This window comes from Podarcis tiliguerta, assembly GCF_965153285.1.
Source record: "Podarcis tiliguerta genome assembly, chromosome: 10".
NCBI classification, from domain to species: Eukaryota; Metazoa; Chordata; class Lepidosauria; order Squamata; family Lacertidae; genus Podarcis; species Podarcis tiliguerta.
In genome coordinates this window covers 65378363-65391002 of record NC_139543.1, presented here as the reverse complement: position 1 = coordinate 65391002, position 12640 = coordinate 65378363, and the positions used below count along the sequence as shown (strand labels likewise).

Genomic DNA, 12640 nt, shown 5'->3' with positions numbered 1-12640 from the left:
TCCAACAAAATATTAAAATACAGTAATGCATCAAACATTAGAAGCTTCCCTAAAGAGGGCTGCCTTCAGATGTCGTCTAAAAGTCTGGTAGTTGTTGTTCTCTTTGACATCTGGTGGGAGGGCGTTCCACAGGGTGGGTGCCACTACCGAGAAGGCCCTCTGCCTGGTTCCCTGTAACTTGGCTTCTCGCAGTGAGGGAACCGCCAGAAGGCCCTCAGAGCTGGACCTCAGTGTCTGGGCAGAATGATGGGAGTGGAGACGCTCCTTCAGGTATACTGGACCGAGGCTATTTAGGGATGTAAAGGTCAACACTAACACTTTGAATTGTGCTCGGAAACGTACTGGGAGCCAATGTAGGTCTTTCAAGACCAGTGTTATGTGGTCTCGGGGGCCGATCCCAGTCACCAGTCTAGCTGCCGCATTCTGGATTAGTTGTAGTTTCTGGGTCATCTTCAAAGGTAGCCCCACATAGAGCACATTGCAGTAGTCCAAGCGAGAGATAACCAGAGCATGGGTATGAAATGATCATTCCCAACAGCTGCCCTGGGGTGTATGGGTTGTGAGGGGAGGGTAGTACCTTGGGGGGGGGCATGTCTTGACCCTTCTGGGGTCATTTGTCCACCTTTGGCCCCTACCTTGCACTTAGCTCTCACCTGTGGCTCCTAGAAGCTGTTAGCATGAAACTACAGCCGCACCCCGGGAATGGCGTTGACTGGACGGCTAAACCAGCTGAGGGGAGCCGATGGGTCTCAAACCCTCAGTGAGTTAGGAACTTTGTCTGCATGTGAAGTTAGGCGTCATGCTTGCAGACCCCTTTGTGCCACAGCATTGGTCTGCCAACAAGACTGGTGCCTGAAGCCAACTCCTTGGGGTTCGTGCCGTCTCCCATTCTGTGGGCAGGTTAAAGGACCCCTGGATGGTTAAGTCCAGTCAAAGGCGACTATGGGGTTGCGGTGCTCATCTCGCTTTCAGGCCGAGGGAGCCAGCGTTTGTCCACATACAGCTTTCCGGGTCGTGTGGCCAGCATGACTAAGCCGCTTCTGGGGCAACGGAACACTGAAACCAGAGCAGCGCACGGAAACACCGTTTACCTTCCCGCTGGAGCGGTACCTATTTATCTACTTGCGCTGGCGTGCTTTCGAACTGCTAGGTTGGCAGGAGCTGGGACACAGCAGCGGAAGCTCACACTGTTGCGGGGATTCAAACCGCCGACCTTTCAATCGGCAAGCCCAAGAGGCTCAGTGGTTTAGAACCAAGCCAGCGTAGACGTCGCTGAGACAGAAGTGCAAACATGCTGGGAATGTGGTCTTGGGAGAGCACACAGCCAAAGATTTATTGGTGCTTCCAGGCCCTAAATAGTTACAAGTTAAGGTATTGGGGGGTGATACCCCCTCCTTAGATATCAGATGTGGGTGCATCAGTCTTCAACTCCCTGTTGCCATGTACTCCAAACTTTCTTCAAGCTTGAGATTGTAAGCTGTTTGAGGCAGAGACCTTTATTTGCTTTCCTCAAGCCGCGGAGTAGCATTTATTTAGGTAAAGGTAAAGGGTCCCCTGATGTGACCGACTCTGGGGTTGCGGCGCTCATCTCGATTTATTGGCTGAGGGAGCCGGCGTACAGCTTCCGGGTCATGTGGCCAGCATGACTAAGCCGCTTCTGGCGAACCAGAGCAGCGCACGGAAATGCCGTTTACCTTCCCGCTGGAGCGGCACCTATTTATCTACTTGAACTTTGACGTGCTTTTGAACTGCTAGGTTGGCAGGAGCAGGGACCGAGCAACGGGAGCTCACCTCGTCGCGGGGATTTGAACCACTGACCTTCTGATCGGCAGGCCCTAGGCTCTGTGGTTTAACCCACAGAGCCACCCGCGTCCCATAGCATTTATTTATGTCTATTAAATAATCCCCTGTCTCCCCACATATAATTGATATGTATGTTGCACCATGCAGGGCAATAGCACAATAAATCCTCTTCATCTCCCTTTGTTTCCTCCCAAAATCAACTTCCCAGCTGTCATAAAGGCAGCGTTGGCAAGTGGATATTTTCATATAGCGCAGGGTCATTTCATTAAAACGGTTTCACTGCCTCCCGGAGCGGCGGTTATTCATTCCGAGCATCCCATAAATCTGAGCCTCCTTATTTTTTACGACAGGCACCGTCCATCTGTAGCCTGCCATGAGGATGCCGTTTCAAAAAATGAAGGAGGTTTTTCACGGGGACTGCCAACCGTGTTCATGAAGCGAGTTCAGGCCTGCGCAGGAAGCTGTCAAATACAGAGTCAGACCAATGCCCCCTCTAGCTCAGTAAAGTCTACCACACTTGCGGTGGGGAAAGGGTTGTTGCTTACTCACAGGAAGCGTCGCATCAGTCGTCAATGGAGGGAACAGATCCTAAACCAAAATTGGTGGGCAAAGTTTGGGACTTTCTGTCCCAACCCTTCACTTTCTTCTACCTTTAAGAATCTTTAAGAATTTAAGAATTTGAAATGATGACATTTGGATTTGAGGACTGAAGTGGCTTTGTTGGGTGTTATATTGGAGTGGGTGAAGTGAATACCGTGGTAACTTGGGTTAAGTACTTAATTCGTTCCGGAGGTCCGTTCTTAACCTGAAACTGTTCTTAACCTGAAGCGCCACTTTAGCTAATGGGGCCTCCTGCTGCCACCACTGCGCAATTTCTGTTCTCATCCTGAAGCAAAGTTCTTAACCTGAAGCACTATTTCTGGGTTAGCGGAGTCTGTATCCTGAAGCGTCTGCAACCTGAGGTACCACTGTACATTCATACCTTGGTTTTCGAACAGCTTAGTTCTCTAACGTTTTTGCTCCTGAACGCCGCAAACTCAGAAGTGACTGTTCCGGTTTGCGAACTATTTTCGGAGCCCGGACATCCGACGGGGCTCCTGCGGCTTCTGATTGGCTGCAGGAGCTTCCTGCAGCCAATCAGAAGCCACGCTTTGTTTCCAAATGTTTTGGAATTCCGTTCAACTTCCAAGGTAGGACTGTATTGTTTATATATAGCGGACAGATGAAAAATCGGATGTCTCTTGCCTTTTTGATTTTATTTCTTTCTCTCTCTCTTTTCTACTACTACTACTACTACTACTACTAATAATAATTTATTATTTGTACCCCGCCCATCTGGCTGGGTTTCCCCAGCCACTCTGGGCTGCTTCCAACAAAGATGAAAAATACACTAAAATGTCACATATTAAAAACTTCCCTAAACAGGGCTGCCTTCAGATGTCTTCTGAATGTCAGGTAGTTGTTTATCGCTTTGACATCTGATGGGAGGGCGTTCCACAGGGCGGGCGCCACCACCGAGAAGGCCCTCTGCCTGGTTCCCTGTAACTTGGCCTCTCGCAGTGAGGGAACCGCCAGAAGGCCCTCGGAGCTGGACCTCAGTGTTCGGGCAGAACGATGGGGGTGGAGACGCTCCTTCAGATATACTCTTATATAAGAGATATATTTCTCTCTTTCTCTATTCCTCTCCCACTCTTATGTTTTTTAAATTATTTAGACCAAAGTCTTAGTTTGTACAAAAAGGGAAAAGATATTTGATATTAAGTTTTCCATCTTTTTCTATAAGCCAAAAAAAAAAAAAAATACTTTTAAAAAAAGAATTTGTCTAACTCTTTCAAAATTGTCCAGGTTGATGGTTAACACTGTGTTCTGCATGTACTTGAGTTCATCTGCCATGGATCTTCCAGCATTCCACCTCGCTTCTTATCCTGCAGATCTGGATTTCCCCCCGTCCCCTCCACCCCTCGCTTGAACTGGTCACTTGCAAGATGACTTCACTGCTTGTGCTTCTCCAATGCAAGACACTCTTGGTCTTTCTCTCACTCTTGGTGCTTCCTCCCCAGAGTCTCCCTGCCAATCCCCTTGCTGCCTGCCTTAAAGGTAAAGGGACCCCTGACCATTAGGTCCAGTCGCGGACGACTCTGGGGTTGCGGCGCTCATCTCGCTTTATTGGGCAAGGGAGCTGGCGTACAGCTTCCGGGTCATGTGGCCAGCATGACTAAGCCGCTTCTGATGAACCAGAGCAGTGCTCGGAAACACCGTTTACCTTCCCGCCGGAGAGGTACCTATTTATCTACTTGCATTTAGACATGCTTTCGAACTGCTAGGTTGGCAGGAGCAGAGACTGAGCAACGGGAACTCACCCCGTTGCGGGGATTCGAACCGCTTACCTTTCGATTGGCAAGCCCTCAGCTCAGTGGTTTAACCCACAGCGCCACCCGTGTCCTGCTGCCTGCCTTACAATCCACCTTCAAGCTTCCTCAGCATTGCCCTTGTAAAATTCAGCAGTGAGGAGGATGGGGGCGGGGCAAAGCTAGAATCCCGTTGAGTCTGCCAGTCATCGGCGCCCCCTACTGTTGCTCTCCCAGCTTTCTACCCTACCTTAAAAGGGCACCAGTCACCACTAGGCTCCCACCCAGAGAGTGCAGATTCCCCATCTCAGCTCTTCAATGACGGGGCAGGGACTTTTCCGTGGTGACACCGCTTTTTGGAATATTCCCTCCAGGAAGCTAGCTCAGCACAAACCCCAATATCTCTTGGGCACCAAGATCTTTTTATTTCCCCGTCATCATTATTTTGATTTATATGCTGCTCCCCCCCCCCAATGTAAAAAAGCTGTTGTTGTCTTTTAGTCAACATGATCTAATCAACATCCTCAGCAGATTCAGCTCTCCCCCCCCCCCATTTTTTTAAAAAAACAGCAACTGATCTCCAAAATCAGTAACTTAGCTTATGGAAAAACAATTAGAGAAACAAATTCTTCCAAGCTTTCTAACCAAAAAAATAAATGAAAATAAATCCATATTATTATTATTTAATCTGAAAGAGGAGAAGGGGGCGGAGAGTCCCCAACAAGTTTTAAATACAGTACAGCATGCAGAAAGAATCCAATATCAAGCCTGACTGAAGAAGTTGATTAAATTAGTTCAATTTAAAAGCCTAAACAAACCCTGAAGGTGGCTCCTTTGTACACTGCTAAATCATTTACTACCCGAGAAGAAGTGAAAGGGCGCAAAATATTCATTCATTAAATCTTCCATAAATTTCCACTCAGTATTTGGCTGCAGCCACAATATTACTTAGAAGTCATTACACGCTGTTCATTTGGCGCCTGCTGTTTGGATGAAGTCCGGGCATTTCACACCACTTCTTGCCTGCTTCGCTCGCAAATTATTTGGAAGTTGTTGCACAGGGCAGTCAAATTTCTTTCGATGAAGCAGGGCTGGGGGCCAGAGCTGAGCGACGGAGCGTCTGCCTTGCATGCAGAACGTCCCCAATATAACCCCCGCCATCTCCAGGCAGGACTGGGAAAAACTTCCCGCCTGAAACCTTGGAGCGCCACTGCCAGTACTGAGGTAGATAGACCAATGGTCTTAACTGGTAGAAGGAAGTTTCCTATGTTCCTCTGGTTGTTTACCAAGAAGCTCGCAAGCTATGGCAAGCAAATGTACTGTACCACTGTACAGAGGAAAAACCTGCTTATTTTGCAGGTTAACAGCCTTCTTAAATTGTGACGCTCAGAACTGGACAGAGTATTCCAGGTGGGGCCTGAGCAAGACAGGATACAGTGGTACCTCGGGTTAAGTACTTAATTCATTCTGGAGGTCCGTTCTTAACCTGAAACTGTTCTTAACCTGAAACACCACTTTAGCTAATGGGGCCTCCTGCTGCTGCCGCGCCGCTGGAGCACGATTTCTGTTCTCATCCTGAAGCAAAGTTCTTAACCTGAAGCACTATTTCTGGGTTAGCGGAGTCTGTAACCTGAAGCGTATGAAACCTGAAGCATATGTAACCCAAGGTACCACTGTAGAGTGGTCCACAGTGGCTGCCAGAGATTCTCCGGGGGGGGGGGGGGAACGGTAGGAGGGCACATTCCGGGCCCTATCTGAAAATGCCAGGAATTGAACCTGGACCTTTCTGAGGAGATTTCACCCCTCCCATATCCAAGAATCTCCTGAGCAGTCTGCTGATTCTGCAGAGAGGAGGAGGCGTGTTCTGATATCTACATATTCTGCTCCAGCACCACATAAAAGAGTGAGTGAGTCGGTCAGTGAGAGAGTCAGTGAGTGAGTCAGTCAGGGAGAGAAAAAGACTGAGTGTTATCTCTGTGTAGATAAGGTCGCTGCAGAAAGCAGCTGTAACGCTCAGTGCACTCTAGCATCTCCATTTGTATATAGTTTGTATAGTACAGTAGCTGTTAGTGAATAAAAGAAGATATTCTTCAGCGCTGTCGTCCGAGTGATTTATGCTCTGCTATACTCTGCTGTGCACGGCTGTCTTCTGGAAGTGAGTTTGGTGCTCACAGCTCTGAGTTGTGAGTCCACAGCACTTAGACCTGTTCCTGTGAGGAAGGTGGTCTCTGGAAGTGCTACCCAGCTCGCCTAGCCCAGTCGGGGCTGAAGTGGATGAGTCCAGTTGGTGGCATTGGCTCAAGGGCGATGCTGACACTTTCCGCCTCCTCTGCAGCACCTGGGTTTTGGACTCCAACTCCCATCAACCCCAGCCGAAACACCTGATGGGAGTGCAAAAGATCTAGGCTGCAGGAGGCTATGATAGGTCCAGTAATGGCTGACTCTGGGGTTGCGGCGCTCATCTCGCTTTATTGGCCAAGGGAGCCGGCGTACAGCTTCTGGGTCATGTGGCCAGCATGACTAAGCCTCTTCTGGAGAACCAGAGCAGCGCACAGAAACGTCGTTTACCTTCCCGCCGGAGTGGTACCTATTGATCTACTTGCATTTTTCATGTGCTTTCGAACTGCTAGGTTGGCAGGAGCAGGGGCTGAGCAACGGGAGCTCACCCCATCGCGGGGATTCGAACCGCCGACCTTCTGATTGGCAAGCCCTAGGCTCTGTGGTTTAGACCACAGCGCCACCCGCGTCCCATGATAGACAGTACTCCGAGGTTATTTAGCAAATGAGCCATTTGGTGTCTGGCACCGCATCACATCAACATAAACTAGGCACAATTCAGCATCTCCGTGAAGCCTCCAGCTGCAAACCAGTCATTACAGCACTCAATAAAAACTCTTCCCTTTTGACCCAAGCGGATCATGATTCACTTGCCTCTGCGAATCCCTTCTCCCCTCCTTGCCAAAAATGAATTACAAACCACACTGTAAAAGCAGAGTTGGGGAAGGGGGCGGCGGCTAATGCACACGCACACACATACTGTCTCCATGTGAATTTCCTGGATTCACAGCTAGCTCAATTTTCAAATTCGTTTTCTTTTTTTCAGTATGTCCGTATGTGCTCGCATTAGATAAGGTTCAGGAAAGGAGGACAGATGTTGACCTGAAAGCACATGCACGGGTGCTGGCAAAAGATTGCTACCTACACAGCTATTTATCTTTATTCATTCATTCAATTTCCACCCCGTCTTTCCTCCCAAAGAAGTGCAAGGAGGCAAACACAACCATAATAAAACAGTTTTTAAAACATTGCAATTTTTTTTATTTTGGAAGGGGTAAACAGTATTTGGCTGGAGAAACAGATCACAGAATTCGGCTAAGCTTAATTTTGAAGGACAACTGCGTTTTGGTTGACATATGGTTTCTGAAAGTGCAAAATTGATAGGGCACCGACTGTACTGGCTACCGTTTAGTTTCCGGTCCAATTCAAAGTGCTGGTTTTGACCTATAAAGCCTTAAACGGTTCAGGACCGCAATACCTCAAGGACCGCCTCTTTCCATATGAACGTACCCAGATGCTGAGATCATCATCTGAGGCCCTTCTTTGTGTGCCTCCTCCTTGAAAGGTCCGGAGGGTGACAACACAAGAACGGGGCCTTCTCTGCAGTGGCTCCCCGTCTGTGGAATGCTCTCCCCAGGGAAGTTCGCCTGGCACCTTCGTCATACACCTTTAGGCGCCAGGCAAAAACGTCCCTTTTTAACCAGGCCTTTGGTTGACCTGATCAACACCCTATACCCTTTAAAATGTGGCTCTTTTGAGGAGGGGGACGTTATTGGATTATTGCTTTTATTTTAATTTTATATATTGTGATCTTTTTCATGAATCGCCCTGAGACCTCTGGGTATAAAAGGTAAAGGGACCCCTGACCGTTAGGTCCAGTCACGGACGACTCTGGCGTTGCGGTTCTCATCTTGCTCTATTAGCCGATGTAGCCGGCGTACAGCTTCTGGGTCATGTGGCCAGCATGACTAAGCCGCTTCTGGCAAACCAGAGCAGCGTACGGAAACGCCGTTTACCTTCCCACCAGAGCGGTACCTATTTATCTACTTGCACTTTGACGTGCTTTCGAACTGCTAGGTTGGCAGGAGCAGGGACTGAGCAGCGGGAGCTCACCCCGTCACAGGGATTCGAACCACTGACCTTCTGATCGGCAAGTCCTAGGCTCTGTGGTTTAACCCACAGCGCCACCCACGTCCCTCTGGGTATAGGGTGGTATATAAATTGAATAAATGAATGAATGAATCACATTTCTCCTCCACCCCTACAGCAATTCTGAGCTATGGCCCTTCTACACTGAAGTTATTTTTGCAGTGGCAGTTCGTTTCAGCCCGACGTAGCTTGCCGATGATCAAAATTTGCAGGCAGAGCAGAGGCACAACGCATCCCTAGAATACTAAGCAGAAGATCTTGGCCAACTTCGCCGTATCAAGATGCCAGACTTACCATTGGGAGGCATCAGAACTTTGTTGTTCTGGGTGCACCAGCCCACAGGGTGGAGATCGGCTGTCATCACGTCGCACCAGAAATCAGCTCTGCGGTCGTCTTCGTAGCCGCAGTAACGCAGCAGCAAGAGCTGCCCGCATGTGGTGATGATGGTTGCCACCCAGTAAGTCTCTGGGTTGTGTTTGTTGGCCACCTCTAGCTTCATGCCGGGTTGGAAACTGCTCTGCAGGCTGACTTCCACCTTCCCAAAAAGGAGAAAGAAACAGGGTTGCTTTGGCTTAGGGAACAAGAAGGAAGCAAGATACAATTCCTCTAGAACTCCAGCGGGAGCAAAATGCCACGGCGAGGCTCCTTAGGTGCATTCTGAGCAACCAGTATTCACAAAAATGCTGCCTTTGGCAGCGGTGCTTAGAACATATCCTTATCCTCCGTGAATTTGTCTAACACATTGAAGATTTTCTTGTTTTACAGAAGTAAGTGTAATGTCTCTCAGTATTTTTTCGTTTCATTTGTTGAGACATTAGGGGGGCAAGGGGGGGAGGGAGGGAAGATGGATGGGGGTGGGGTCGGGTGGTGATGTTTCTATTTTGCTTAATGTATGTAGGGTTTGGTGTCAGCGTTGCTCGTGCTGTTCACTTGTGTTCCTTTGGTGGTGAGAGGTTGGGGTTGGCCTAGGGTGTGGTTGTTTGTTTGTGGTTGGCTGTGCTGATCTTTGTTTTCGTGTGTGAGTGGGGTGGGTGGGTGTTTTGGATCAGGTTAGCCATATTGATTTGTATGCTGTTGGTGGATTACTGTCATTGTCTTGTTGGGCTGTGTATGTGATGAAGGGGAGCCATACCAGGGTGAAGGCATCTTCTTCTGTTTGTCCCCGTGTCAGTTTCAGTTTATTGGTTATTTTTTCTAGTAAGGCTGTTTCCCATACTATTTGGTACCACTGGTCCATGCTTACGCCTGATAGGTCTCTCCAGGATCTAGTTATGGTGTTTCTGGCTGCTGAAAGTAGGTGGGTTATGAGTTCTTTGTGGTGTAAATGGGCATTATTGTCTTGAAAGATGTTTAGCAGGGCCAATTCAGGGGTGGTGTCTAATACTTGCTTAGTTATTTTACATATTTCTCGTGTGGCTGTTGTCCTGAATGGATTTTGGAGCACTCCCACCACATGTGGAGGTATGTGCCTGTGGAGGTGCACATTGAAAAGCCATTCGCACTGGTGGGCATCGCTACATCTCATGGGAGCGGATTCCAGTGTCTAACTAGGCACCATGTTTTCAAGCAGTGTTCAAAATTAGCCAAGCGCCAGGCACATTTTGCACCTGGTTTTCGACCACTCGTGACCAAGTGAAGATGCCTGAGTACCAGGATTGTGCCTGACATCTCCACCATCCGGGGATCATTGGATCTGGACTGTTTCCACACACTCATATCCCATCCTGTAGAAATCTATCTATTATATTTTATCTGCACAATCAGAATTTCTGGAGCAGGAGCAGTCACCATTAAGAAAAAGAGGGTGAAATAGGTCGATAGATATGTGGACTGTTCTGGATCAAGTGACTTTTCTTCTTTAGGTTCTCAAAGTTCTCAACCAAGCTCTATGTTGTCATCTGAACTTGCCAGATGTTTAACTGAGAATCAATCCCAGTCATTTGAAAAGTAAGGCTTTAAAGCTGTCTCGCCCTCAAAATGGCAACTAGACATTCTGTTTTGGCAACTGGTTTAAGGAGCCATTTGCCACCCGGCTGAGATATCTGAGTTTCTAACACTGTTTGCAAGGTTTCATCATTGGTAATGAGGACCAGAAACTCCAGGCAAAAAATACCTACGTGCTTAAACGAAGTGTGAGGGGCAGCGCAAGATCCTGTCTCTTCCAAGTACTCATCCCAGTTGAAATCAACGTCTTCAGAATTTGAACTTTCATCTGCTTAATATAAAACAAAACATGTTATGTGTTCAAGCCAGCAAGGAGGTCTCGTGTTGCACAGGCTATGTGAGAAAATGAAGAATAAGCAAATAGGCTCATTAGAAGCAGATTTGAATAGCTTTGCTTAGTTGCCTTTCAATCACATTCCTTGCTTCTCTAATACGTTTAGTGGCACAACTTTAGCTGTTTATCAGCTCCGGTACTTAGTCAACTCTGTTGTCTACCCCACGAAAAGGTGGGCTTCTGTTAGGGCAGCCTTTTCTACATCATCAAAAAAAGAGGGAATATATCGCCACAGGAAAGAAAGGAGAAAGGCACGAAAGTTCTGCATAAATTTTGTGTGTGCTAATGTACAGTGGTACCTCTGGATACGAACAGGATCCATTCCGGAGCCCCATTCGCATCCTGACGTAAACATAACATGTGCGCGGGTCACATTTCGCCACTGCTGCGCATGCGCGTGACATCATTTTGAGCGTCTGCGCATGAGCGAGCGGCGAAACCCGGAAGTAATGCGCTCCGTTACTTCCGGGTTGCCACAGAGCGCAACCCAAAAATACTTAATTTGAAGCTACTTCAACCCAAGGTATGACTGTACATGTATAGATTGAATTTTAAAAATAAAATAAAATAAATCTAGAATTTAAATCAACATAAAAGCATAAGAAGCCCATCTGGTCCAGCACCCTGTTCTTACAGTGGCCAACCAGATGCCTGTGGGAAACCCGCAAGCAGGATTCGAACACAAGACACCCCCCCCCCTACGGCTTCCAGTGACTGGTATTCAGAAGTGTGGAGGGAGAGCACACTGGCAGCCTGAAATGGTCCTCTTCTCCATGAATTTGTCTAACCCTCTTTTAAAGCCATCTATGCTGGTGACCAAGGACGCGGGTGGCGCTGTAGGTTAAACCACAGAGCCTAGGACTTGCCGATCAGAAGGTCGGCGGTTCGAATCCCCGCGACGGGGTGAGCTCCTGTTGCTCGGTCCCTGCTCCTCCCAACCTAGCAGTTCGAAAGCACATCAAAGTGCAAGTAAATAAATGGGTACCGCTCCGGCGGGAAGGTAAACGGCGTTTCCGTGCGTTGCTCTGGTTTGCCAGAAGCGGCTTAGTCCTGCTGGCCACATGACCCGGAAGCTGAATGCCAGCTCCCTCGGCCAATAAAGCGAGATGAGCGCCGCAACCCCAGAGTTGGCCATGACTGGACCTAATGGTCAGGGGTCCCTTTACCTTTATGCTGGTGACCATCCCTGCGGCCAGTGGGAGGGAGTTCCATAGTTTAACAATGCGCTGCGAGAAGTACTTTCAAAACGCGCTATGTCTCACCGGGTGGTTGGGGAAAGCAGTGACCATGTGGGCCTGCTGCCCAGGAGCCGAGCATTAATGAGCAACTTCACATACCCCACTTTCCTTAACATTTTGTGAGAACTTTTAATAATAATAATAATAATAATAATAATAATTGCAAACTGATGCAGGGAAGCGAATTTAAAATTGGGAAATGGAGAGCAACCAAAATGCACAGATTTCTCCATCCCTGTGTATTAGCTGTATTTATTTATATCCCAGCTCTCTTCCGATTGGTCAGGGCAGAGTGTTACTGTTCTCCCCTAGTCTGCCACTAATCACAACATCCCTGTGAGGTAGGCTAGGCCAAGAGTTCGGGATTGGCTCAATGTTGCCTGGCGACCTTCGCAGCTGAGTAGGGACTTGAATCTAGCCTCGCACAGTTCCTTCCAGCACTTGTTGGCTGGCTATTTTTTGGCCCACATACGACCAGTCTGGATAGTTGGCCTTGGTGAAGATTTGACATTTTCATCCCGAAAAAGTTTTTGATTTGAGCTTCTACTGAAATGAGGTTGCGTTTTAATGTTGTACTTTAATCTTGTTTTTAAGTTGTATTTTAATCAATGGTTTTTATATCTGGTGTTAGCCACCCTGGGCCCAGTCTTGGCTGGGGAGGGCGGGGTATAAATAAAAATAAAAAATTATTATTATTATTATTATTATTATTATTATTATTATTATTATCTTAACTGCTACAGTACACCGGCTCGTAAAGCTTAAAG

The 12640-nt window shown here is 47.9% G+C and overlaps 1 protein-coding gene across 3 annotated transcripts in view; it reads right to left on the bottom strand.

The window, feature by feature from the left end:
- Nucleotides 1-12640, bottom strand: part of SFMBT2 (Scm like with four mbt domains 2) — a 77779-nt gene that overhangs the window by 52341 nt on the left and 12798 nt on the right. For all 3 annotated transcript variants that reach the window (XM_083401916.1, XM_083401917.1, XM_083401915.1), the window contains 2 exons: nucleotides 10475-10569; nucleotides 8652-8892 (listed from right to left, as the gene is read on the bottom strand). In XM_083401916.1, the coding sequence (XP_083258042.1) occupies nucleotides 8652-8892; nucleotides 10475-10569 (336 nt within the window). The remainder of the gene's footprint in view (nucleotides 1-8651; nucleotides 8893-10474; nucleotides 10570-12640) is intronic.